We start from the raw sequence: 23,011 nt of genomic DNA, 5'->3' as shown, positions 1-23,011 counted from the left end.
CCTTTCTGTCTCTGACACCCCAATCCACCTTCTCACTACCATCTTCCTCCCTCCACCTTTAGGCTTGTTGTCTTCTCTTCGTTGTTCTGACTACTCAGCCGAACTCGACAGCTTCGGCCGACGTTTGAGCCGCCACCGCCTCGAAAACGACGATAAGATCGGCAGGAAGGACGATTGTGAACCTCGACTGCTTCCAGTTTGTTGGTGTTCATTGTTGGCCGTGTCCCTCGCCTCCGTCAATCACAACGATCCATTTGTCACCGTCAGTGACCCGCTCTGCGACTAGGCTTTCGGAACCAACGGACCACCGAGCAGTCTACGCTGGTCGCTGCGTTCTACATTGTCATTCAGTAGACTAGCGTTGACACGTCCTCCTCTTCGGGCTACTCTTGCTTAGAAGACATCAGCTCGACTTGTTTCTATCGTTGCTCACGATGGCCGAGCAACCACCCGCACCCACCCGCACTTCCACCGCCGCGCCGCCCCCCGGAGAGCAGCAGCTTCCGCAAGGAACCATTATAGAGACGACTCTCTTCAATGATGCTGGCCAGCCTCCCACCACCAGGTCGCTTTTCGTACCTGCTGGGCTGTTCTCGGTCACTGTCACTCTAGCTCCGCCGGCCGAGAAGACAGTGGAAGCTGTTGATCGGAAGGACCCGGACTCTGGGACGAACGCCGACGAGCAGGCGGGCGCCACCCGCATTGTGCCCTTCTCGGCAGTAGTTGTTGTCAGTGGAGCCCCCGTCACCACAGTTTTGCATTACGCCCTCGATGTCTCGCCGTCCCCTACGGGTGAATCTTCAATCACAGGAGCTCGCGCGGCCTCAACGACAAACGTCAAGCCCCAGGAGTCTGCCATCGACAAGGACAATTGCGCTTTCGGCAACGCAAATGGAGGAGGCGACAAGGGTTGCCCTTCGGACGTCGGCTTCGGCGGTGCTGTACCCTCTGGCAACAGCACTGTGGGGGATGACTCAGGAAAGAGCAAAGGAGCTCCAGCTGGAGCCATCGCTGGCGGCGTTGTGAGTGTAGCTCCCGTAGTCCGCTTTCCCGCGCCGCTGACAGGGCAGGTTGGAGGGATCCTTGGTCTAGCTGTTCTGCTCGCGCTGTTGTTCCTCTTCCTGAGGAGGAAGAAGCGACCGCAGCGGGTGGGCCGTAGTCTCGAGAAGTAGGTGTCAGCGACCGAGGGTCCTTTGCGGCCCGCTCGGTCCGCGTAACGCTGAGCTGACAAGCAGCGAACCGTTCGTCGTCGATGACAGGAACGAGCATGGACCTGAAACGGCCTCGCAGCGGTCAGGAGCTAGTAAGAAGGGGTGAGTTAGGATCATCGCAGGAACGTAACTGACGGAGGTAGACCCAAGACGTACTCAACAGCACAGATTGCCGCGATTGAGAAGACTCGCCAAGCGAGCGGCGGAGGCGGTAACGGAGCTTTTGTCCCCGTCGTGCCATACAAAGATCACGGCGAGGATAAGGAGAAGCTGGGCGTCGCTGGGTTTGGAGGGCCTGAGCGCAAAACATCGTCGCGCGGACGGACAGATCGCACGGTGACGTCCGTGTCACTGACGGACTACGACTCGGACAACTCGATGGAAAGCCTCGACGAAAAGCCCAAGCTCGACAAGGGCAAAGGTAAAGCCAAGCTGCCAAGTGTGTGCTTGTCGGTCTCAAGTAGGGAGGAAGTCTGAGCGGGCGGCCCAGGCGTGGAATATGAGCGAGCGCATGCAGGCTCGCTGTTGCCCAAGGTTGTACCGCTCGGACGATGATCGAATTATATCCTACCTCTCCTGTGCTTGAGCGGACGCGGGCCTCGGAAAGCTGTGATACCTCCTTCCGCCCTCCCCTCGCCAATCCACTATCTCGCTGTACCCATCACTCCCATCTGTACATCGCTTTCGGGCCGCACACACTACCTGCTTCAGCGTGTATGTAAATGAATCAGTGTGTTAATAAGGTCGTTGGTCAGAATCGGAGCGTTGCGATGCGTGTAACTGTACTTCTCTGGTCGGACCGCGGTCGTGCGTTGTGCGCGGCGAAGCCGAAGTCTCGAAGGTGGTATCACAAGTGGGCAGTTGAGGCAGAAGCATAATACGCGCAGGCCGGATCTTGGCCAGGTCTATATAGTGCACGGTTGTTGTGAAACGAGGCAAGCCATGTCTGAGATAGGATCGGAACCGCTTGTGCCGCGGCATGTCCGGGGCCTACTTCCGACCTAACATCGTCATGCCAAGGAAGAGCCTCCCGACTGGCCGTTGGAAGCATCTTCGACCTGTCTTAGCAAGCAAAACGCACAGAGGTATGCAGACGTGATTCTGCTGACTGAAGACGCCGCCTGCGTGGACGGAGGTGCGAGCGATGTGTTTCTCCGCCGGAGCGAGCGAGTACTATGGCGGCAAGGTTGCCCGCCAAATCCCAGTCGCCGCAATCGCAGTGGTGGAGGGCGGCCCCGCCTACGGAATTGCGGGGGAGTGGACAGCTGACCAAGTCGACGGGTGCTGATAAAGGCTTGGTGCCTGAATTGTCGGCAGTCCCGATGGCACTGTACGGTGGAGAGGCTTGGGAGACGACATGAACTGCGTCAGGGTTGATGGAGCCGCCGGGCCGGCAGCGGCAGCCACCACAGGCTCCTGCGATATCGATCGCGGGTCTGCTCCGCCGCGCCGCCGCCGAGATGCTCATGCTTGCCGCGGAGTCACCATGTTTCCATTGCACATCCCACTCCCCTTCTCCATCCCCTCTCCGCATCTTGCTACTCAACAATTTGCGACTGTAACCTTGCGACTGTAATCTTATCAACTTCAACCGCTTGTGCATACGCCCATCCACTCATACGCCCTCCTCAACAACATGGCATCGTTCGAGGCGCAGACTCTCTCCTTCGGCGACGGGAGGCGGATCCACTGCCTCGTGTCCCGGGGCACGAGGCCGCAGGACGGCCTCACGCCCGTTGTCGCGCTGCACGGTCTCGGCGGGTGAGTGAATCCCCTGCGCCTCATTGCTCGTTGCGCCCTCAACGCTGCGCCCATCGCTGCCCATGTTCCGCGGTGACTCCGGCACTACCATCACTGCCCACAGGGCGCCGAACAGCGCCGCCCGTATCAGAGGTAGCGGTGCCCACTGCAATCGGCAGAAGTCTGAGAGCGCAACAGAAGGCACATCGTCTCACCCATCCACAACACGTTCACTGACGCTCGCAGTTCCTCCGCATTCTGGACACCCGTGTTCACGGCCAGCCCCGAGCTCGCGAAGCGCGACATCTACGTTTACGACATGGACGGGCACGGGCTGAGCCCGTTCTCGGGCCGGTCCGACGGCGGCATCGCCGCGTACGTCGCCGATCTTAAGAGTGTGCTTGAGGCGCTGGGACTGCAGAAGGTCGTCCTCGTTGCGCACTCCATGAACGCGGTGAGTATACACTCCATCTCTGATCGCTGCGCTCTCATCGCCGAACGTTCAGCTCTGCGTGCTGAGCGACGAGCACTGGGCACAAGGCAGTGGGTCGTGGAAAGGATGGGAGGTGGTGTCGAGTGGCACTGGGCGACCTGCTGACGATACCCAGACCGTCACCTCCATTTTCGCGCAGGAGAACCCCTCGTTCGTCGAGCGTCTCGTTCTCCTGCACCCCGTCCGCAACCTGCCCCCCGCCGCGAAGGAGGGCATGAGCGCGCGTGCCTCGGCCGCCTCATCCAGCGAGGGCCTCGCCGGCATTGCGAACGCCGTTGCCTCCGCTGGCGTCGCTTCGGCCTCTCGTTCCAACTCCTCCATCACCTCCTTCATCCGTGATCTTGTCTCGACGACTTCGCCCGAGGGCTACGCCGCCGCGTGCAAGGCGCTCGCTACTGCTCCTGACGTCGACGCGGCCAAGACCCCCGTGCCCGTCTACCTTATTGGCGGCGCGGAGGACTACCTCGCCGGTCCTGCCCCCGTGCAGGCGTGGGCCAAGGAGACCCAGAACGGGCACAGCGTCATCCTCCCCCGTGTCGGACACTGGGGCGGGATCGAGGCACCGCACGCAGTCGCGAACGCGGTGCAGTCTGCGCTCGCGCCAGAGTCCTACGAGCTCTTCGTGGGCACCTTCCGCTCGCCGAAGCTGTACACGATCCGCTTCGAGCCCGGCTCCAAGAAGCTGAGCCTGCAGACGACGAACGATGCGCTGAGCGGACACAACTGGCTCGACGTCAGCCGGGACGGCAAGACGCTCTACGCCACTTGCTGGGGCACGGGCGCGGCTCGGGTCACTTGCTACGACATTGTCCCCCCGGGTAAGGTTGGATATCACACCGCGAAGCAGGCCACGACCGCGCCGTCAAAGTACATGTCGGGCTATGTCGTCGCGAACGCCAAGGCGATTTACTCTGCTTGCGGGCCGCAGGTCGACGTCTTTGAGCTCGACGACAAGGGCAAGCTCAAGACAGGCGAGGCGGTGCAGAGCTTTGCGCTCGTGAGCGAGAACGGGCGACACAAGGGTGACAGTGTGCTCGACTTTGGCGGACTGCGACACGGCGGACACTCTGCCGATCTCTCGCCCGACGGGTCCAAGCTCTACGTCGCCGACATTGGCCGCAACTGCGTGTGGATGTACCACGTTGACCCCGCGACGGGACACCTGAAGGAGGCGTCGAAGAACATCGCGAAGCGGGGCCACGACGGCCCGCGACACGCGTGGCCCCACCCCAATGGCCGGATCGTGTACTCTCTCCAGGAGCACAGCAGCTACGTCGACGTCCTCCGGCTGAGTGACGACGACCAGTCGCTCGAGTGGGTCGAGGGCGGCAACATCCTTCCCCCCTCCGATGACTGTGGCCTCTACTGGGCCGACGAGGTGCGTCTGTCCCCCGACGCGCGGACGCTGTTCGGCTCGACCCGCGGCCTCAAGCCCGAAACGAAGGGCTGGGTCTCGGCCTGGTCGCTCGACGAGAATGGCCGCCTCAAGACCGCAGACGAGCAGCCGCAGCACCGGTTCCAGACCCGCACATCTGGTGGATGGGCCAATGCGATCGCGGTTGCGCCGAATGCGGGGCCGAGGGGAGAGAGCTACATCGCCCTCACGGACAGCGAGGAGGGATTCGTTCAGATGCTCTCTTACACGGAGAAAGACGGGTTCGAGGTCCTCGATGAGCTCAAGCTGGGCGAGAAGGGCGAGGAGCACCCCGTGTCCGTCGTTGCTTGGCTCTAGCTGAGTTCTTAATCATAGGCATACATATAGTTGCATGGAATCTAGACTGCATTTGGATTGCTGTTGCAGTGAGCAAGCAGACTGATCAGAGCATCGGGCTTGGGTGCTTGTTTGGGGTGTAAGTGCACTACTGCTGTGTAACGGAGGACGTCGAAACACCAGGTAGGGCCGAAGTGGGCAAGCCACATTCTGCAACCTCAGTCAGCAACCCAACGAGCGACGTGGTCAGTAGTCAGTCGAAAGTCAGTCGCGGCGCCACCGCCCCTCTTGTACTCTTATGGATGCATGCTGCTGACGTTCTCTATCTGTATGACCAAGTCACGGTGCTTAGGAGGTGCGGTCGGTCTGCATGTCAGCCCTACTTTCATCAGACACCTTGCGGACGGCCGGAACGAGCGTCTCGCTCGCTCGCTCTCGCCCGCCCGGGACCACTCACAATGTAGACCTGGTAGAACTTGATCTTGATCTCCTTCCCGCTCTGGTCCATAACGAGGCGGGTCGCAAACTCGATGCCGTCCTTCTTGCTGCCGTCCTTGAATCCATAGTCGACGGTACCGTATGTCATGACCTCGTCCGGGTTGCTGGGGCTCGGGAAGATGCCCTTGCACACGTGGTGGCGGGTCGCGACCTTCTCCCACCCGGCCTCGCGGAACTTGCGCACGCCGGCCTGGCCGTCAAACTGCACCTTGTCCATCACGAGCGTCGCGTCCGGGAGGTAGAGGTCGACATAGGCGTCGTGGCCCTCGGGGCCGACGTCGGAGCGCGCGTAGAGGTCCTTGACGAAGGAGGCGACCTGGGGAGTGACAGACATTGTGACGGGGATTGCTGGTGAATTGGAGTAGAGTGGAAGGTCAGATGTGTTGATGACTAAGTCGTAAGTGAGAGCCGTTGGAAGTGAGTGTGTGGAAGGGTGGAGGCCGAGTGATGTGCCGAGTGTTGCCGGGGTAGGCCTGGTGAGGGTGACAGTGACTGTGGGAGAGACCGATTAATCTCGGAATTGTCCCCACTCGAGCGATATCCTAATCGAGCACTGCAACGGTTAAGCGACACTATTATGGTCATTCATATTACGAACTCCGCTTTTCCGATCTTGCACTTCAGGACTGATCACTCCGTTATGGACATGCCCGCTGTCCGCTGCCCGTTGTTGGAGGCGAAGAAGTGACGCAGCTCACATGATGAGTACCGACCGCGGGGGATCCGGGTCGGAAGTGGTGCAGAGTGGTCGTCGGGCCCTCCGATCCGAGTACCAGAGCAGGCGTAATGGCCCAGCGATGAGTGGCCAGGAGGGAGCCGGACCCGTGGGGTCCCCAGGTAGGAGCAAAGGTACGGAAGTCTGCCGCCATTCAACCCCGCAATCCCCGCTGAACCCGCTGGCCCGGTGCCGCAGCCTCGAGTCCGCCGCCGTCACCCGCGTCTCGCCGCAAACGCCTTCGCCGGAGGTCGGCATCGCGCCCAGCTCGCAGCCCCAGCGACATTGGGGCTCAGGGATGAGCGAGACCGCCACCGCATATCCACTTGGCTGGCAAGGAAATCAGCAAGCCAACGCAGGCAAACGCGGGCAGCCTATGCAGACCCCGAGACTTCACGGCTGCTCCGGCACAAGGCCAGGATGCATCGTTACGCCCAAGGAACCAAAGGGAGACCCAAATCGCGCATCTCCCACTCCTCCGATCCTCCAAGTCACCGACCCCCGAGCCTTGCCTAGCCCGATATATAGACGGACACATCAACCTTGTTTCATCCCCCACACCCCCTCAACACATCAACAGCCATGTCCAACTTTGACTTCTCGGACTTCACCAAGACCTCGTGAGTAGAAGCAAGATCGGTCTTATTTTCGCTCGACTTGGCGTCCAGCTATGTCGCAAGCACCGATGGTTCCTTGACTTGGATCATCCACTGACATTCGCAGCATCGACTCGATCGGTGCGAAGGCCTCGCCTCGCGTCAAGGAGGTGATGCCCATCCTCCTCCGCAAGCTCCACGAGTTCCTCGTCGAGGCCGACGTCACGCACGAGGAGATGATGGCCGCGTTCGACCTCCTCGTTAAGGCCGGCCAGGTCTCTGACGACAAGCGTAACGAGATCCTCCTCATTTTCGACATTCTTGGTGTCGAGTCCCTCGTCGACGCGCTCGACCAGACCCGCCCCGCTCGCAAGGGCGGCAAGACGACCGAGGCCTCACCCTCGGCCATCCTCGGCCCCTTCTACCGCTACGGTGTCCCCGAGCAGCCGAACGGCACGACGATCATCCGCCAGGACGAGCCCGACGCGCCTTACACGCACCTGTACGGCACGATCTACGACGGCGACAGCAAGCCCCTCCCCAACGCCGTTGTTGACATCTGGCACGACGCCCCCGACGGACTGTACGACGCCCAGACCCCCGAGAAGCCCGAGTACCACTGCCGCGGCCGCTTCCGCACCGACGAGAACGGACGGTACGACACTGTCTGCCTCCGCCCCCACCCCCTACCCGATCCCCTATGACCACCAGGCCGGCCAGCTCCTGACCATGATGGACCGCCACCCGTACCGCCCCGCGCACATCCACTACTGGATCGAGGCCGACGGACACCGCACCCTCGTGTCGCAGATCTTCGACCGCGAGTCCGACTACCTCACCGACGACGCCGTCTTTGCCGTCAAGGACAAGCTCATCGTCGACTTCAAGCCCATCCCGAAGGACTACGTGCCCCCCAAGGGCCTCGAGGGCAAGATGAAGTACGAGCTCGAGCAGGACTTCCGCCTCGAGCGTGTTTAAGCGAAACAAGCAAAAAGGCGCGAGCGTAGCGAGCGTCTGGGGCTCACAGCTCCAGACTGAAGTGGGCGCAAGTGACCAGCTTGGAAAGTGAAGCAGGAGGGAAGCAGCAGTTTGTATCTCAATGTAACGTAAGAAGTCTTAGTCTTAGTTTGGGAGTTTTCGTGCATTCTTAATGACATGCATATTCATGACCAGATACAGCGAGCGTGGTGAGCGCAGCGAGCAGCCCAGACAGCGAGCAGCGATCTACTGATAGCGACGAGCACAGCGAAGGCTGTGAACGTAATGAGCTCTTCCCATGGGGAACTATGGGCAGCTGACCATAGAGCCAAGACGGAGCTGGCCGAACGGAATCGCCGCGGGCATCGCGTAACTCACCGCCAGATGATCCGCCTTACTGATATGCCGCCTCTTGCCGCCGGGAGTGCCGTGGTTTTTGGATCGCTGGGACCGCGGATCGTCCAGAGTTGCCGATAGCGGCTGAACTACATGACATGATCCGACGATCGTCGTGAGCGGAGGAGAGTTGCTCGAGTCGGCGTCTTCGCGAATGCCGCGGGATGTCAGGGGCCGTGAGAGCCGCTTCCACATTGAGACTGATCGGTCTGTATCCTGTGTTTTTCATCGCGGACACACTCGCTTTCTCCTCATCTCCTTTCATCTCTCCATCGCTGCGCTGGTTCGCGGCCGAATTGATTCCACCACTCCACACTCCACTGACACACGACAAAGTTGGCTACATTGCTCTAAAACTATGCTGAAATACACTACGACTACAGAACCATGAAGTTTCCCTCGTTGAACTGCAGGTCATCGAGGAGATTGTCAAACGAGAACCCGAGGTCTGTGTTGCCCCCGACATCGCCCGTCTGGCCGCTGAACGTGTCCGTCTGATCGCCGACCCCGGTGCTGAACACGCCTCCATTCAGCCTCGCGAGGAGATCGGGTGGGAGGAATCCCTCCCAAGCCTCGGTCTCGAGCTCGTTCAGGCCCCGCTTCAGGTTTTCGGGCTGCGTCGGGTCGTCCCGGCGGCTGAGCTGCACGTTCATGAGCGACAGGAGGGTCTCGCCCGCCTCGCCGAGCTCCGAGGCGCGCCGGCGCGTCAGGCTCTTAAGCTGCTCGACGCCGCTCTCGACCAGGCGCTTGTAGTCGTCCACCTCCTGCGGCAGTGCGTAGTGCAGGTAGATGATGCAGACGACGCTCGAGGCAAAGATGCAGTACGTGTGCGCCCAGTAGTTGGTGTTCGAGTAAAGGTTGCCGTGCCTCGCTTTGCTCTCGAGCAGGCGCCGTGCGCACGACAGACACGTCTGCTTCGACAGCAGGTATCGCGGGTTCTGGCACGCCTCGGAGAAGTAGTACCGGTGCAACCGCATCAGACGCAGGTCGGCACCTTCGCTGAGCGCAATCGACTCGCGTTTGATACGGTACAGGTGCACGGCGTCTGAGGCGGCTTCCGCGCCGTCCGTGTCCCGGTAGAAGGCGGGCATGTTGTCCACCGCACGCTGCAGCTCGGCATTGGCCTCTTGCACGAAGGCGTAGCGCATGCGTCCTGCCTTGCGAGCCTTCAGCACGACACCTTGGAAGGGGTAGAACAGCTTGAGCCGCTGCAGGAAGTAAGACATGTCCGTGTACTGGTCGGGCGGGAGGGAAACGACGGGCTCGTCGGGCTTGATATCGACGTCATTGATGTTGGCCGGCTCTGTCGTCTGGTGGATCTCTGGAGAGATAAGGTACACGAAACCATACTCCATGGAGAAGAGCCAGTCGAGCTCGAGCAGGCAGTACCACACTCGCCGGGCAACTTCGCGGTCAATCGTGCTCCGCCACCTATGCGGGATGCGCTTCACTTCGCCATTGATAATCTTCTGCTCGTCGGGCACACTGCCGAAGCCAAGCGCCATGGCGACCTTGGTCGCTGAACCGAGGAGCGTCCAGTGCTGGTTCGCTCGCCGGATCGAGGACAGGTACACTCCGGCGATACTGATTGTCAGTTGTACGCAGCTCCAGGCAACCTACATGATCGTCTGCACGCTGCGGATATCGTGCACCTGCATCCAGTCCGACGCCTCGAGCGCCTGGTACGACACCTCCCAGCACGTAGCGGCGAGCTGCTCGGCCTGCTCCTCGTTCAGGTTCAGGTCGCGGTACCCGTCGTCATCGAGGAAGTGCACGCCGACAGCAAGACACGAGGCATACAGCGCCAGCGTCGAAAGCTCGTCGCGGTAAAAGTCCGTCGACTTGTGTCGCAATCGCTGCGACAGGTCTTCCAGCTGCCGCTCAAATGTCGGCCGGTGCAGGCAGCGCCATCGAAAGTCGACGTTGTCCAAGTAGTGGTTAATGACATACTTGCCGACGATGATGGAGGGTAGCCGCGACGCGGCAGGGAACGACTTCAGCCCGCCTGACGGCTTGTGGATCTTCTTGCTCTGCACGAAGGATGAGAAAGTGATCGGTGACCCTGGTGTTGGCTCGTTGTTGTTTTCTGAAGTCAGCTAGAGCTACAGTCAGAGCAAGCTCACGTTCATCTCTTGACTGCGGGATGGCGTTGTGCAGCTCTCGGCCAAGAGCCATGCCCTCCAGAGCCAGGGCGGCATCATGCTCGTGGGCGCTGGGCGCCTTACTCGCAGGCTCGAACCCGCTGCGCAGGAAGTCCATGTTACTCGGGGTGTAGGCTCCTCCATACGGCCCCGGGTCGCGGTTCAGACTGTTCATCCACGTCGCTTCTCCGCCCATGATCTGGCTGCCTGGTGTTCCCTGCTGAGTCGGAACCTGGTTGTGGCTATTGGATGGACCAGGTTGAGGCTGATGCGGTGGTCTTCCTCCAGCCCTCAACGGCGGCATCGTCATGACAGGCGAAATAATGTCTTGGGACAGGTTGCTTGGGGCGATGGAGGCAGCCTTCGTATGTCCCGATGCAGAGACCGAGTTCTCGCGATCAAGGTCCATGTGGTCGCGGAGTGATGGCTTGTGGTCGGTCGACTGACGTTTCGAGTCCTTCCTGTCTTGCTCATCTCCCTCGCGTTTGTTAGGGCGGTAGGTCGGGAGCGGGTCTTTGAACTCGTACAGCAGGTCGTTGTAGTCCTCGACCTTATCTACGCGAGTGATCAGGCGCGAGAGGACGTTCTCGAGCTGCTGCACGCGGTTCGCCAGAATCGACGTGTCGAGAACATGCGTGTAGCCCCTGTCACCGGTGAGTCACTTGCAAACGGTGACCGAAACTCACGTCGGCCGATCGCTCGGCTCCTTCACGTATTGCTCGCACAGGTTCGCTTCGCCGCGGTCTTTGCATGGCGTACATGGCCACAGGCGGTCACACTGTCGTTAGTCGATGCATCAAGTGAGCAAAGGAGGTTGTGCCCCGCCGTTGCCCCGGAATGGGGGAATGAGGCGTAAGCGGGGTCGGGCGGCCCGGCGATCATACGAACTTTTGTCTTTCGACGGCGACACGCTGTTCGTCAGCTCCCGGCTTCGAATGCATGTTGCATGGACCGTCGTCCGCGTCTGCAAAGGATGGACTGCAGGGCTACTCACCGCTACAGTTCTGGACGGCTTTGGCCTTGCGGAGGGCGTTTCCCGGTCCGAGCGTGAAACTAAACGGGGCGATAGGCTATCGGGCGGAGGCGACGGCGCCGGCGTCAGCTTCATGGACTGATATGATTGCGGAAAGAAACGGGGAACAAGTCTCTCGATACTAACCGGGAAGACGGATGGCGGCTGAGGCGCCTGCTTTCCACTGTCCATTGTCGTGGAGGCTCGGGGAGAGTCGCGGTCGGGTGGATGCCGTTGATAAAAGAGAAAGTGGAAATGAACGAGATGGATGTTGCCCCGCGAGCGACGAACAGAGGTCTCGTCGGTGCACCCGTCAGGCGTCTGGAATGGGTGGGAGGGGTCTCCGCTCTGCAGGTGCGCAGGTGGCCAGGTGGGGGGTCGCACGCCAGTACGCCAGCCCGCCTGACTCGGTTAATACCGGCCGCGGAGGCAAACCGTTCCTCTTCCTCAGACACCAGGTCCCCGACTCTGAGCAACCCTCCTTTGCATTTGACCCATCCCCCGCACCGCTGCGTGCATCCTCATGACTACCCCAGATCAACGCAAGCATTCTCAACGTTTCTACAAGTTGCAGCCCACATCAGAGCCGCGGTTCAGCAGAGGAGTGACTTTTCGCGCGTGCCAGCAAGACCGGCTCAGTGTTCGGCTGACCGTCGCTCAATCTGGGTTAGTCGCCCGGACATCTGTCGGCCGTACCCCCGTAAACTCGCCGGCCGGACGGCGCCGGCGACTCCGGGCCAATGATACATATGCGCTGACCAAGACTTACACGCGGTCCCCTCCCATCGCGGCGTCTTTGTATGCTGTCGCCGCGTCCCCGAGGCCAGAAAAAGACGTGCGCAGTGGTTGGCTGAGAGATCGACACTGACGTGGTGGTGACGGGGCGCAGTGGGAGGAACACATGCTGCCATGACGGACCTCGGTCTGGACTCTGAGCTTACTGTGCTGAGTACCATTCACGTGATAGGAAATCGGCTACTCACCCATTTCCCAATATCCACCGGAGAACTGGGAGATCCATCTTTTCACAACTCTAGATCACCGAGTCTCCCTCTTCGATATTTTGGCAGCCAGTAGCGAGCAACGTCGAGTCACATCGAGCTCCATCGAGCCATAGCGAGCGCGTACCTCTTCCCGTCTTCCGGCGGCATTCAGCCAGATCTCTTCTCAGTGCGAAGCGAGCGTAGTTACCGCAGGCCCAGATCTTATATTAGCACAGATTGGGGTGGGTTGATTATCAATGCACGCTGCCCTTTATCCGTCCAGGGGAAGCCCACCTTCAATCTTGGTTTACCCGACTGGTTACCGATCCTAGACGTCATATCACCGCTTTCGTCCAGCGCAGCCTCGCTCAGCTGGCCCCGCTACTTAACTGCTGGCATGCACGGCGAGCGCCGGTTCTCAGAAACGCGAACATTACTGCGAGCCGTTAACACATCCACTTCTCAACTCCTCTACACGACCACTCAACAACTCCAGTAAGAACAGACATCAAAATGGTTTCGCTCCAGGGAAAGCGCGCTCTCGTTACCGGTGGATCTCGTGGTGTTGGTGAGTACGAACGATTGCTCGGTCGTGTGAAGTCGGCTGGATGGATACCCCGAGTCACCTCCTTTGGTGTGGGGATGCGGGGCACGTCGGGGGACCTCGATCACCAGACTTCGGCATGCGTACTGGAATCCGCGGATGGCTTCGACCGAGTGAGCCTCTGCACGAGCTGACATCAGGCGCTGCCGTCAGCAAGATCCTGGCCGACCGCGGAGCCAAGGTCGCGATCAACTACAGCTCGAACAAGGACCGTGCCGAGCAGACGCGCGACTCGCTCGCTGGATCGGGCCACGTTATCATTCCCGGAGACGCGTTCAGCCATGAGGGCGTCAACAAGATCGCGGCTGAGGCTATCAAGGGTCTCGGCGGGCTCGACATTGTCGTGTCCAACGTCGGATGGACGCAGTTTGCCAACTTTAACGACATCGGTGAGTACTGCTGTGAGCGTGGCTGCGGAATCCTGGTTATCGATGAAAGACCGGATCCAAGAAGCCGAGTGCTGCGAGATAGAGATCCCTTCGGACTGTAAGGGCCGAATGTGTTCCCTGTCGATGAGCACAGTGGGCTGCATAGTCTCGCAGACTCACTGGTCAATCCCCGCTAACTGCCGCAGACGCTGTTTCCGACGAGGACTGGAACAAGTGCTTCACGACGAACGTTATGGCGCACCTGTGGCTGATGCAGGCGGTCAAGGAGGAGCTGAAGAAGAACAACGGCGCTTTCGTCATCTCGGCTTCGGTCGCCGGTCTGCGTCCGGGAGGTAGCAGCATGGTGAGTGACTTCGGCGTCGGGCATCGTCGAAGGGGCAGGAGTACCTCATCTCCTTCGCACTCCTCGGTTTCCCAAAGCGCGCTAGTGGCAGCCACAAGGGTCATGGCATTCACACCGAGACGCCTCAACGACCCGCGGAGGCGTACTCCGTGTGACCACTACGACGCATCGAACGACAGGATCAGTGCTAATGTCCAGGCGTACTCGGTGACGAAGGCTGGTTCGGTGCAGCTCACCCGCTCGCTCGCCAAGGCGTGCGCGCCCGAGGTGCGCGTGAACGCGGTCGCGGCCGGTGTCATGGAGACGGAGTGGAGCCAGGGCTTCTCGCCGGCTAAGTTTGAGCAGGCCAAGAAGAAGGCGGCGCTCAACAAGATCTCGGACGTCGAGGACGTCGCGAAGACCTACGTCGACCTCATTGAGAACGGATCCATGACCGTGAGTAATATGGTGAACGTGGTCTATAGTAGTGCCGCGCACTTCAGACCGTGATCAGCCCCTCTTTCTGAGGGTCTTCCGAGATCTCTGTTTCGGAAGACTCTCGGTAAGGGGGCCGGCCAGCGGGCAAGGATGGGATGTAGCACGTAGCTTGCTGAGCAGCGCTGACATTTAACAGGGACAGATCATCGAGGTCTCTTGCGGCCTTGGATTGGCCTAAGCTGCTCATCGATGAGCCTGAACATCATCATTGTCCCACCTCGAAACCCCGGCCGGGTAAGCTGGAACTGCCCGATCTTGCCCGGGATCGAGGGTGGGTTGTACTGAGAGTCGTACTACGTTTACCTGTTGAAAAAATGCATCCTGTAAGAAGCTCACTGCAAAAGTAAGTCCCGACTGTCGCCGCTGTACCGAGGATATGCCGCGTGGTCCGACCGCATGCGCAGGGCAGCAGCAAGGGCAAGAAGTTGAGAAGGTTGGACAAGAAGAGGGCCAGTGGTCAGAACATTCTCTTGGCGGGGAAGGCTGTTTCGCCTTCGAGGGCTCATCATAGGCACGTAGCTTGGTGAGGGACGGCAGCCATCAGAGTTCACAAACAAGGTTGGCTTTAAGTAAGACAGGATGGTAAGCATGGTTCACCTCATGTTCATGAGCAATGCGGTGTATTCGTGCGTTCTAGAGGCCAACTCTCCAGAGCGTTTGCGGCAGTGCAATCCCAACGGGCGGACGCCGAACGTTCTCTTGGCGATAGGGTGAAACTGTGTTTCCTCCCGGTATCCCGGGTAAGGTTTGGTGGTCAGGAATCAGGACCCGCTAGCATGCGCGAGTATAGTCTGCCCCAAGGATGCAGAGTGACGCAAGACAAGTGAGCACCCGGAGGCAGCCCTTACGGAAGCGCCAGAAGTCCTGAAGGGGCCGTGCGGTTCAGCAGCGAGCTTCAACGCAACAGCGCTCATGAGATCCGACCCGGCGGCAAATTGCCACGCCCCGTCTCTCCAGCCAACGAAGAACTGCCGTACACCGGAGTGCCGGAGACGGACCGGAGAGAGTGCCGGTGCGAGCGCCGTGCGGTGTATTCGAAGCTGTGCCGGTGACAATATCGCCAACACGTACACGGCCGCAGCCGCTATTCATTCCTGACCGGAATCCGGGAAGGACGGTCCACCGGTTGTTGTCAAGGTAACAAGCCAGCTGATGCCAGCCATGTCTGGTAGACGTTCCGAGAGGGAACCGAGCTGATGGCCGAAAACGATGGAACGGCTAGCAAGGCTGACCGTGACGGAGACGCGAGGGGCGCTAACAGTTCTGCCTTTTCTCCCGTTCAGCCCGGGTCCGACGGACGACGCACTCCACTCTCTCCGAGCACGAGGAGCCGACAGCCTGTAAACCGAGTTGCGGGAACGGAGAGCGGAGGACCACCAAGTGAACGTGCTTTGGGCTCGTGAATATTGGGAGCTTATGCAGGATACGGTCAAGGGCTCGCCCAAAGCTTTGGGAAGACGACGTTCGGACTGAATTGTCCCAGACCCGCGCTATTGGCACCACGCTCCGCCAGTTGACGCCAGCTTTTGATGTCCGCGGGCGCCACCCCGAGCAGCCCTGCGACGCCAACATCGCCCAACGTTCGGATCCGCAGTCAGCTGGCTCTCACTGGTGAAACAGGTGCTGTCATGGTGAGGGCATCGCTGTATTGTCTGGAGGTAGAGGGGGGCGAGCAGTGCGCGCGAATTGCTTCGGCATCCTTCAGTCTGGACCACAGGAAGAACCGCCTTGAGCGCTGGGTTCGTGAGGTGAGCGAGAGGGTAATGGCCGAAATACGTACCGCGGAAGTGTCCCGATTCGCACTAGCTTCAGATGCGTGTTTGTGAGTCCGCTGGCACGCTTACGTTTGAAGTGCAAGGTCAGTGCCAAGATTCACACCAGTCAACTTCGGGAAGGATTCAGATGCCGTCAGCGCCAGCGAGACTGCTCTGACAACAGCCTGCGCGTTTGATCTCCTACACGGATGAGACGGGTATGAATTGGTCTTCCCTGTCGGTCCGCCCCTGACCCTCCCTCCGTTCATGAACCAGACTCACCACTAGTCTGCTGCCAAAACATGACGCAACTTGGTCATTACGGACGGCCCTTACCCTTGGTTGCGCTCTGACGTTCTGGGCAGTCCTGTCGGGTGCTCTCCCAAGGCTTTTAGCCAAAGACAATCCGATTCACGGGCCGTACTGGAGGCGTACGGCGTTGGTGCGGTCACTAGTTCGCGGGTCCCGGCTGCCTGGATGACATCCAAAGATTTCGCGACTGACCGGGCTGTCCCAGATCCCAACCACTTCCCTGTCCCGTCTACAACGGCATATGACGGCAGGCTCCCATAATCAAGCCGTCTCTTCGGACGAGTATGATCGCAATGTCTCACTGCACGGTCAGCTGCGGTGTCCTTTGGCCGCAGCTGTGAGAATGCGCTCCCTCGATCCTCCGCCAGCCGACTCGCTCCAAATGCCTCCCGGGGTGCCATAGGTTGAGGCAGCCTAGGTTGATAGGCTTCAATGGGTTTGAGCCTGTTAGCCTCGCCAGGGAAACAGAGGGAGTGCCAAGGGGTGGGAGATCGACGACGTAAACCGTAAAGTTCGAGGCAGGAATCGGAACCCCATTGAGGTACGACAACAACACCTGAGGGATGTGGGCTCCTAGCGAAGAGGAGAGGGCGGTATCCAAACCCTCTGTCCTCCTTCCCATCGGTCGTACGGTACCCCAGTAGACCGTATCATTCGTGTAAACGTTCTAAGAAGAACAAGAGTACATAAAAAGACAAGCGAGGGGATCAATTGGGCCTTCCCCTCTAGCATTCCACTCCCTCACACTCCCGGACTTTGACCCTCCCTACATCTTCTGTAGTCCGACTCCCTCTCGTACTCTCCTTACCCCCTCCCCGACGCCACAATCACCATGCTGGCTATTGCTGCTGTCGCCTTCATGGCCGCCTCGGCGCGCGCCATCAAGTACACCAACGACTTTTCTTCCGAGCTCACCCAGCGCTTCGCTGAGCGCGAGCAGATGAACTTCAACTCGTCACCGTGCACCAACGTTCAGCGTGCCGAGTGCTACGTCAACATGGAGAACATGGACCCGGCCACCTGCCAGTGTGTCGGCCTCCAGCCCTTCCAGCGCACGCCCAACCAGCCCGTTGCCGACACTGCTCTCTTCCCCTTCTCGTTCTCGAAGGACGTCAGCGCCCTCGCCGGCTGCTGGGACCAGGGCAAGGTCGCCGACTCCGAGGGCCAGTGTTTCTCGCTTGAAGAGGGCGACGAGGAGCACGAGAAGCGCACCTTCCTCTGGCGCTGGGGTCGTGACCCCGGTACTGCGTGCAGCAACGCCTCCAAGACGAAGCGCTGCTACAAGCTCGGCTTCCCCTGTGACTATCGCTGTGTCTGTATCGACCCGCCCCAGGTGTGCAACAAGTGCTACAACATCTTCGCCATCAAGAAGTGCTTCCTCCAGGGTCTCCAAGTCAACCCCGACTGCTCTTGCAAGCCTCGCCGCCGTTGCGACTGCTGGGACCAGTGGCGCTGCCAGTGCAAGGGCGGCCACCTTGACGACAACTGCAACTGTGTTGTTCCCTCGTCCAAGCCCCGCTGGAAGCGTGCCCCTGCTTGCCCTGCTGGCCAGAAGTCCTGCCCCGTTGGCGGTGGTAAGAACGAGTGCATCGACGTCCAGTCCAACCTCGAGTCTTGCGGCGGCTGTGCCCAGGGCGGTGACGGCATTGACTGCACCACCCTCGCCGGCGTCAACAACGTCCGCTGCATCAAGGGCGAGTGCGTTGCTTCGTCCTGCAAGCCCGGATTCGAGCTCTTCGGAAACCAGATCTGTGTTCAGACCGCCGAGGCCGTCGAGGCTACCGTCTAAGGATCAGGCCGAGCCTGAGCAAAAGCGCACGCGCGACCGCAAAACGCATCCCATAGATCTCGCATATAGCAGCAGCAACATGTTCACTTTTGGTCATCCTCTTTCGTTATAATATCACCAACACCCCTCGGCCCCCCAAGCCTCAAGATGGACAATATGTTTAGTATTGTAGAACAATTAGGAGCGGTCTGGTGACTACTACTACATGACAATGATTTCACTGTATCCTTTCGATTGCTCCATCCTTTGCATGCTTGGCCTGTCCAGGATGCATTCCTATCGGGACGGGATGAGTGAGTGGGCGTGTACGTACGCTGGTCGCTTGCTTTTCACATACGATCCCCAAATCGCCCCGAAATGCCACTTACGGGACGCTCCTTGATTCAGGCGCATTCAAGCCTAGGCCTGAACCACAGGATCGCAAGACCGACATGGTCACCCAGACCCCACTTGCCTGTGCCTGTCATCTCTGCATGTGCTGCCTGTTGCTCAATACTTCTCTACCATGAGGGGCTGCCACGACGCAACGACACGGGGCATGCGCAAGCTCAGCCAGTTGAATGGAGAGCATGAAGCATGCACCTTAGAGGTTCCAAACGGGAGTCGCAGCGTTGTCTTCACTCTCAAAGTACGTTAAGCCTAACCGACTGTGCCTATATGCGTACCTGGCTGGCGTCTGCCGGGCCGGTTGGGCAGTTCTCACGCGACACGACCCAGGCCTCGACGAGGCTCCTACATTCTGGCTGACTGCGAATGGCGGGATGCAAGCTACTTTCGCTGACGGCCGTCGAGACCAAAACGGGAAGGCCATGACGATAAGCGTGCCTCGCCGTACCTCATTGACAACTGAACAACTACAAGGCAGTGCCTCTCCCGCACCATTGATGCATTGATAGAGACGTGCACGGTACGACTTTGATTGCGCTCGTGTCGTAAGCTGCTAGGGCGTGTCCAGTCCTAGCGAGCAAGCCCTCATCTCTGTCAACCTCACCTCCACAACCGTGAAGACATCGCGAGCACGGCTCCCACGGCGCCGTGTCCTCCCTCCGCTCTCTTCAACATCTGTGCGCGGTGTCGCTTAGAAGCCCGAAAGCATTCCCCGGTGCGGACATGCGCACCGCCATCGCTGGGTGTTCCAGTACGGTGCAGCCAGCCGCTCGTTGCTCACTTGGACCCGCACGCCTCAGCTGACTGTCCTGAATGAGCACTTCGATGGCCATGGCTCTTGTCCGGCAGCGTGCTTGCCCAGTGGGAAACCCTCAGCCGCCTATGGTTGAACGATGGGTAGTATCTGGAATCGCTACCCACATTCCGACTGGAACGACGGAACCGAACTTCCAACCGTCATAGGAGGCTATCCTAACATTGCACCTGTCCAAGTACGGAGACTTGCGACCTGAACTTCACCCGCACGGTCCTCTACCCCTCTTCAAGCCGCAAACAATACGGCAGCAAGCGGTAAGCCACACCACGTACTCTATCGCGTCGCAAGCCACATTCACCGTAACGCGTCACGAAACGACGCTGCACGATGCAGAACCCAACACGCCAGTGTCCGAGCAACCGGCACCGACACCGGCAGCCACCGGGACGGGTGGCTGAAGGTTAAGCATGTTAGGTCAGCCGGAACACAACTTGCAGGTGATGCTTAACAACAACAGCCGTCAGTCCTGAGAAGCTTAGAGCGAACCGAACAGTCGCCGCCGCAGCGAGGAACGGGTCGCACGGTGTCGCGGGCACAGCGGGAGCGGTCATCTTGTTCTGCCCGGTCTCGGGTCGCTACGTCGTGTTGGAACGATGCGAGGTGGTGACATAAGAGACTGATCAGGTGACCTGGTTCAAGCATGTTGGCTGGCCACGTCTTGCATCCCAAGCATTGTTGATCTTGACAACTGACCATTGACGACAGCGCCATCGATACTCACCCACTGTGGCCGCAACTCATGATGTAGTTTGAGCACAGCGCTTCTTAACGACAAAACGACAACAAGCTGGCTCAGTGCTACGTCTTGCAAGATCTTGGTCAGGCGACCGGTAACCAACGTGCCATTCCACCGACTAGTCTCAGCTAGCCTCTGGGGCACCGTGAGCGGCATGAGCACGAAGTTACTAAGCACAGGGGCAGCCATCCATGCAGTGGCTATCTCGGGACCTGCCCCATGCTGTGACGAGACCCCCCAAGTACTCCACCGCACGAGCCACTATTGCCAAAGCGACGGCCGCAGCATATCGACTTTGGGAATGGCTTCCAGGCGCCGTGATTCGGGCAGGCATGTACACTTGTGACGGTAGCTGATTATACCCCTCATGACAGGACGACGCCGTGAGAGACATTGAACCTAGCAGAGCTTTCCTCCGACCTCGATTCCAATGGGAGTCTGGGCATCGCAACGTCTGTGTGCGTGTATGCGAATGCTCCAGTGTTTGCATGGACGCTCGCACTCCTTGCGAGGTGCCTTCCCGTGCGAGCAACGGCGTCGAGCCGCTGAAGTACGGTGGGAAGGCTGGAAACTGGCAAGTGCTCTGCAACGTCGGGCACAGCGTAGACGTCGGGCACGGCACAGATGTCGACTCGACAGAATCTGCATGTCCATGTATGTGTCTTCATTTCGCTTGAGAATCGCACCTCGTCATACGATCTGGCTGTCGGGTCTACTGCTGAGAGAATGTAGCAATGGCCGTCGTGACCACAACATCACGCTGAGCTGGAGCTCGGGCCACGGTTTGGTTTAACCTACGGACCTGCAAGGGTCGCTTGACTGATAGCACGGTCCTCACTCACCAACGGCGAGACGCGTTGCTAATGCCCAGTCACCCAAGATCTGACGACGCCAAACTACTGTGATACTTTCTCCACCACACTGATCTGCTCATCCTATTGACGGAATAGCTTGGACAATGTTCATCTCTACTAGCACGGCATTATGTCAAGAAGCCCCGAACTCTGCTCAGACGGCAGAGCTGGTGTTGTTGCCCTGGCTGTCACCTCCGTCGCCCCCGTCACCTCCGTCACCTCCGTCGCCACCATCACCTCCATCACCTCCATCGCCTCCGTCACCGCCATCGCTTCCGTCACCGCCATCGCCATCGCCCTTCTTGGGCTTCCTGATAGGAAGGTCAGAGTTGCGGGCGCTGAGGTCGTCGCGGTGGCCGAGCAGCCACTCCATGTGCATGTAAGCGGCACGGCCCTGGTACTGAGGCTGCATGTGGCCGGCGTAGAAGGTCTCGACCCACATGAGGCCTCGCTCCTCGTGGTAGAGGCCCTGGGTGGAGGGGGTGGAGTAGGTGAGGTCGTCGATGGTGGCGGCCTCGTTGAGGGCGGGGGTCGTGACGACGAGGTCCTTGCTAGGCTTCTCCTGGAAGCCAAGCTGGCCGCCCCAGGTCATGTTCTGGATCGAAAGAAGGGTGCCGTTGGTGATGATGACGAAGTCGTAGTTGCCGTTGGAGATGAGGACACGCTTGGTCGCATCGATGACCTGGGGAAGCACCTTCTCGATGGGGTTGGCGGAGAAGTCTCCTTCGCCCTCCGGTCCACCGCGCTTGCCAGCGTGGAACGGCTGAGGAGAAACACACTGGGTCCACTCCTTGGGCTGAACGTGGAGAGCCTCCTGCACATCCTTGCGGTTGAAGTAGATCTCGTCCTTGCCGCCGCCGGTAGCGATCGATCCGATGGGGTCATACGGCAGAGGGCAGTGGTCAATGATCTCGTATAAGTTGAAGCAGGGGTTGATGCGGTTCTCCTCCTGGAGGGCGAGATCGAAGATCAGGCATCCGTAGTCGGGGTCGAGAGTCTGCTCGAGACCGTTGGTGCCGCCGTTGGAAGAGTTGTAGCTCAGCTGAGGCTGCACACCGGCGGGCGGGAATGTCAAGTACTTGTCAATGTACTCGGAGAAGTGGCACTGCTTGTCCAGCTTGTCGATGAGCTCGAGGAAAGTCTGGTTGAAGCCCCAAATGTTGTTGTTGTCACGGATGTGCTGCGCGGCCGGCAGCTGCTGCTGGATGACGTCGTGCTGGCCGATACAAGGGTCGTAGATGAGGGCTCCCTTGAGGTCGTAGTACTCAGTGTTGTTCGCGTCAAGCATAGCCGCGGACACATACGGGACGTAGCGGCCCGCGTACGACTCTCCAGTAACGTAGATCTTGTAGTTCTTGATTCCGAAAGTGTCCTGCCAGTTCTTGAAGAACTTAATGAAGTCCTGAGCGACATCCTCCTCGTTTGTGTAGAAGCCGAGAGGACCAGTCGAGAATCCGACACCCTTGGGCTGCTCAACGTAAAGCATGTTGGTGAGATTGGACCAGGCAAAGTTGTTCAACGTAGCCTCCTTTGTGCCAGGGAGCCACTGGAAGTGACCGTTCTCCTGGAACCAAGCCTCAAGAGACGAGCAACCGGGGCCACCGTTGAACCAGATCGTGACCTCATCAACGGGGTCACCGCTGGTCTTGGGCTGGAATACGAAGAAGAGCTCGCCGTCCGTCTTGTTGTTCGTGTCGATGGGGATAAGACCAGAGTACATCTCGACGAGGTCGACATTGATGTCGGGGAGGCTCGGAACGTGGAACGCTGTTCAGGTTAGCGACATAACTACTCTACTTTGGTCCGACGACCTAGTCACTCACGCTTAGTCTGATCGTTGAGGAAGCGGCTACCAACGGACGAGTTTCCCTTATCACCGCCGTCGTGGTGGCCGTCGTTGTGACGCTCCTGCAGGTCGCGGGCATGAATGATATCGAGGTGCGGTTGCTTCAAGTATTTGGCGGGGATGTAGTCTCGCATGGACGCGAGACCCGGCGCTGCGAGGGCGAGGAGGCCGAGGACCTTGTACATGACTGTCGAGCGTCCGATGTGCAAGGTATCAAGAAAGGGGTGGG

The 23,011-nt window shown here is 59.5% G+C and overlaps 9 protein-coding genes across 9 annotated transcripts; 5 read left to right on the top strand and 4 right to left on the bottom strand.

The window, feature by feature from the left end:
- Positions 1-434: 434 nt before the first annotated feature.
- On the top strand, positions 435-1,688 carry A1Q1_06759 (uncharacterized protein; the record flags this gene model as incomplete). Its single annotated transcript, XM_014327808.1, has 4 exons — positions 435-1,022; positions 1,071-1,168; positions 1,236-1,313; positions 1,355-1,688. The coding sequence occupies 4 exons, from the start codon at positions 435-437 to the stop codon at positions 1,686-1,688; spliced, it is 1,098 nt and encodes a 365-aa protein (XP_014183283.1).
- Positions 1,689-2,847: 1,159 nt separating this feature from the next.
- A1Q1_06758 (Muconate cycloisomerase 1) lies at positions 2,848-5,176 on the top strand (the record flags this gene model as incomplete). The annotated part of the gene is made up of 3 exons (XM_014327807.1): positions 2,848-2,972; positions 3,198-3,405; positions 3,458-5,176. 3 exons carry the CDS (start codon positions 2,848-2,850, stop codon positions 5,174-5,176), a joined length of 2,052 nt encoding a protein of 683 aa, XP_014183282.1.
- Positions 5,177-5,543: 367 nt separating this feature from the next.
- A1Q1_06757 (uncharacterized protein) lies at positions 5,544-5,987 on the bottom strand (the record flags this gene model as incomplete). The annotated part of the gene is made up of 1 exon (XM_014327806.1): positions 5,544-5,987. The coding sequence occupies one exon, from the start codon at positions 5,985-5,987 to the stop codon at positions 5,544-5,546; it is 444 nt and encodes a 147-aa protein (XP_014183281.1).
- A 963-nt stretch (positions 5,988-6,950) lies between these two features.
- A1Q1_06756 (uncharacterized protein) lies at positions 6,951-7,942 on the top strand (the record flags this gene model as incomplete). The annotated part of the gene is made up of 3 exons (XM_014327805.1): positions 6,951-6,988; positions 7,092-7,629; positions 7,676-7,942. 3 exons carry the CDS (start codon positions 6,951-6,953, stop codon positions 7,940-7,942), a joined length of 843 nt encoding a protein of 280 aa, XP_014183280.1.
- A 773-nt stretch (positions 7,943-8,715) lies between these two features.
- A1Q1_06755 (nucleus protein) lies at positions 8,716-9,843 on the bottom strand (the record flags this gene model as incomplete). Its single annotated transcript, XM_014327804.1, has 1 exon — positions 8,716-9,843. The coding sequence occupies one exon, from the start codon at positions 9,841-9,843 to the stop codon at positions 8,716-8,718; it is 1,128 nt and encodes a 375-aa protein (XP_014183279.1).
- Positions 9,844-9,954: 111 nt separating this feature from the next.
- Positions 9,955-11,231, bottom strand: A1Q1_06754 (nucleus protein; the record flags this gene model as incomplete). The annotated part of the gene is made up of 3 exons (XM_014327803.1): positions 9,955-10,424; positions 10,462-11,074; positions 11,166-11,231. The coding sequence occupies 3 exons, from the start codon at positions 11,229-11,231 to the stop codon at positions 9,955-9,957; spliced, it is 1,149 nt and encodes a 382-aa protein (XP_014183278.1).
- A 1,756-nt stretch (positions 11,232-12,987) lies between these two features.
- On the top strand, positions 12,988-14,465 carry A1Q1_06753 (uncharacterized protein; the record flags this gene model as incomplete). The annotated part of the gene is made up of 4 exons (XM_014327802.1): positions 12,988-13,042; positions 13,150-13,467; positions 13,653-14,245; positions 14,424-14,465. The coding sequence occupies 4 exons, from the start codon at positions 12,988-12,990 to the stop codon at positions 14,463-14,465; spliced, it is 1,008 nt and encodes a 335-aa protein (XP_014183277.1).
- A 2,720-nt stretch (positions 14,466-17,185) lies between these two features.
- On the top strand, positions 17,186-18,142 carry A1Q1_06752 (Protein priA; the record flags this gene model as incomplete). The annotated part of the gene is made up of 1 exon (XM_014327801.1): positions 17,186-18,142. One exon carries the CDS (start codon positions 17,186-17,188, stop codon positions 18,140-18,142), a length of 957 nt encoding a protein of 318 aa, XP_014183276.1.
- A 2,948-nt stretch (positions 18,143-21,090) lies between these two features.
- On the bottom strand, positions 21,091-22,967 carry A1Q1_06751 (pheromone processing carboxypeptidase (Sxa2); the record flags this gene model as incomplete). The annotated part of the gene is made up of 2 exons (XM_014327800.1): positions 21,091-22,703; positions 22,760-22,967. The coding sequence occupies 2 exons, from the start codon at positions 22,965-22,967 to the stop codon at positions 21,091-21,093; spliced, it is 1,821 nt and encodes a 606-aa protein (XP_014183275.1).
- Between the last annotated feature and the right edge of the window lie 44 nt (positions 22,968-23,011).

The sequence above is a fragment of the Trichosporon asahii genome, assembly GCF_000293215.1.
Source record: "Trichosporon asahii var. asahii CBS 2479 unplaced genomic scaffold scaffold00008, whole genome shotgun sequence".
NCBI lineage: Eukaryota > Fungi > Basidiomycota > Tremellomycetes > Trichosporonales > Trichosporonaceae > Trichosporon > Trichosporon asahii.
This window is presented reverse-complemented; position numbering and strand designations above follow the sequence as displayed.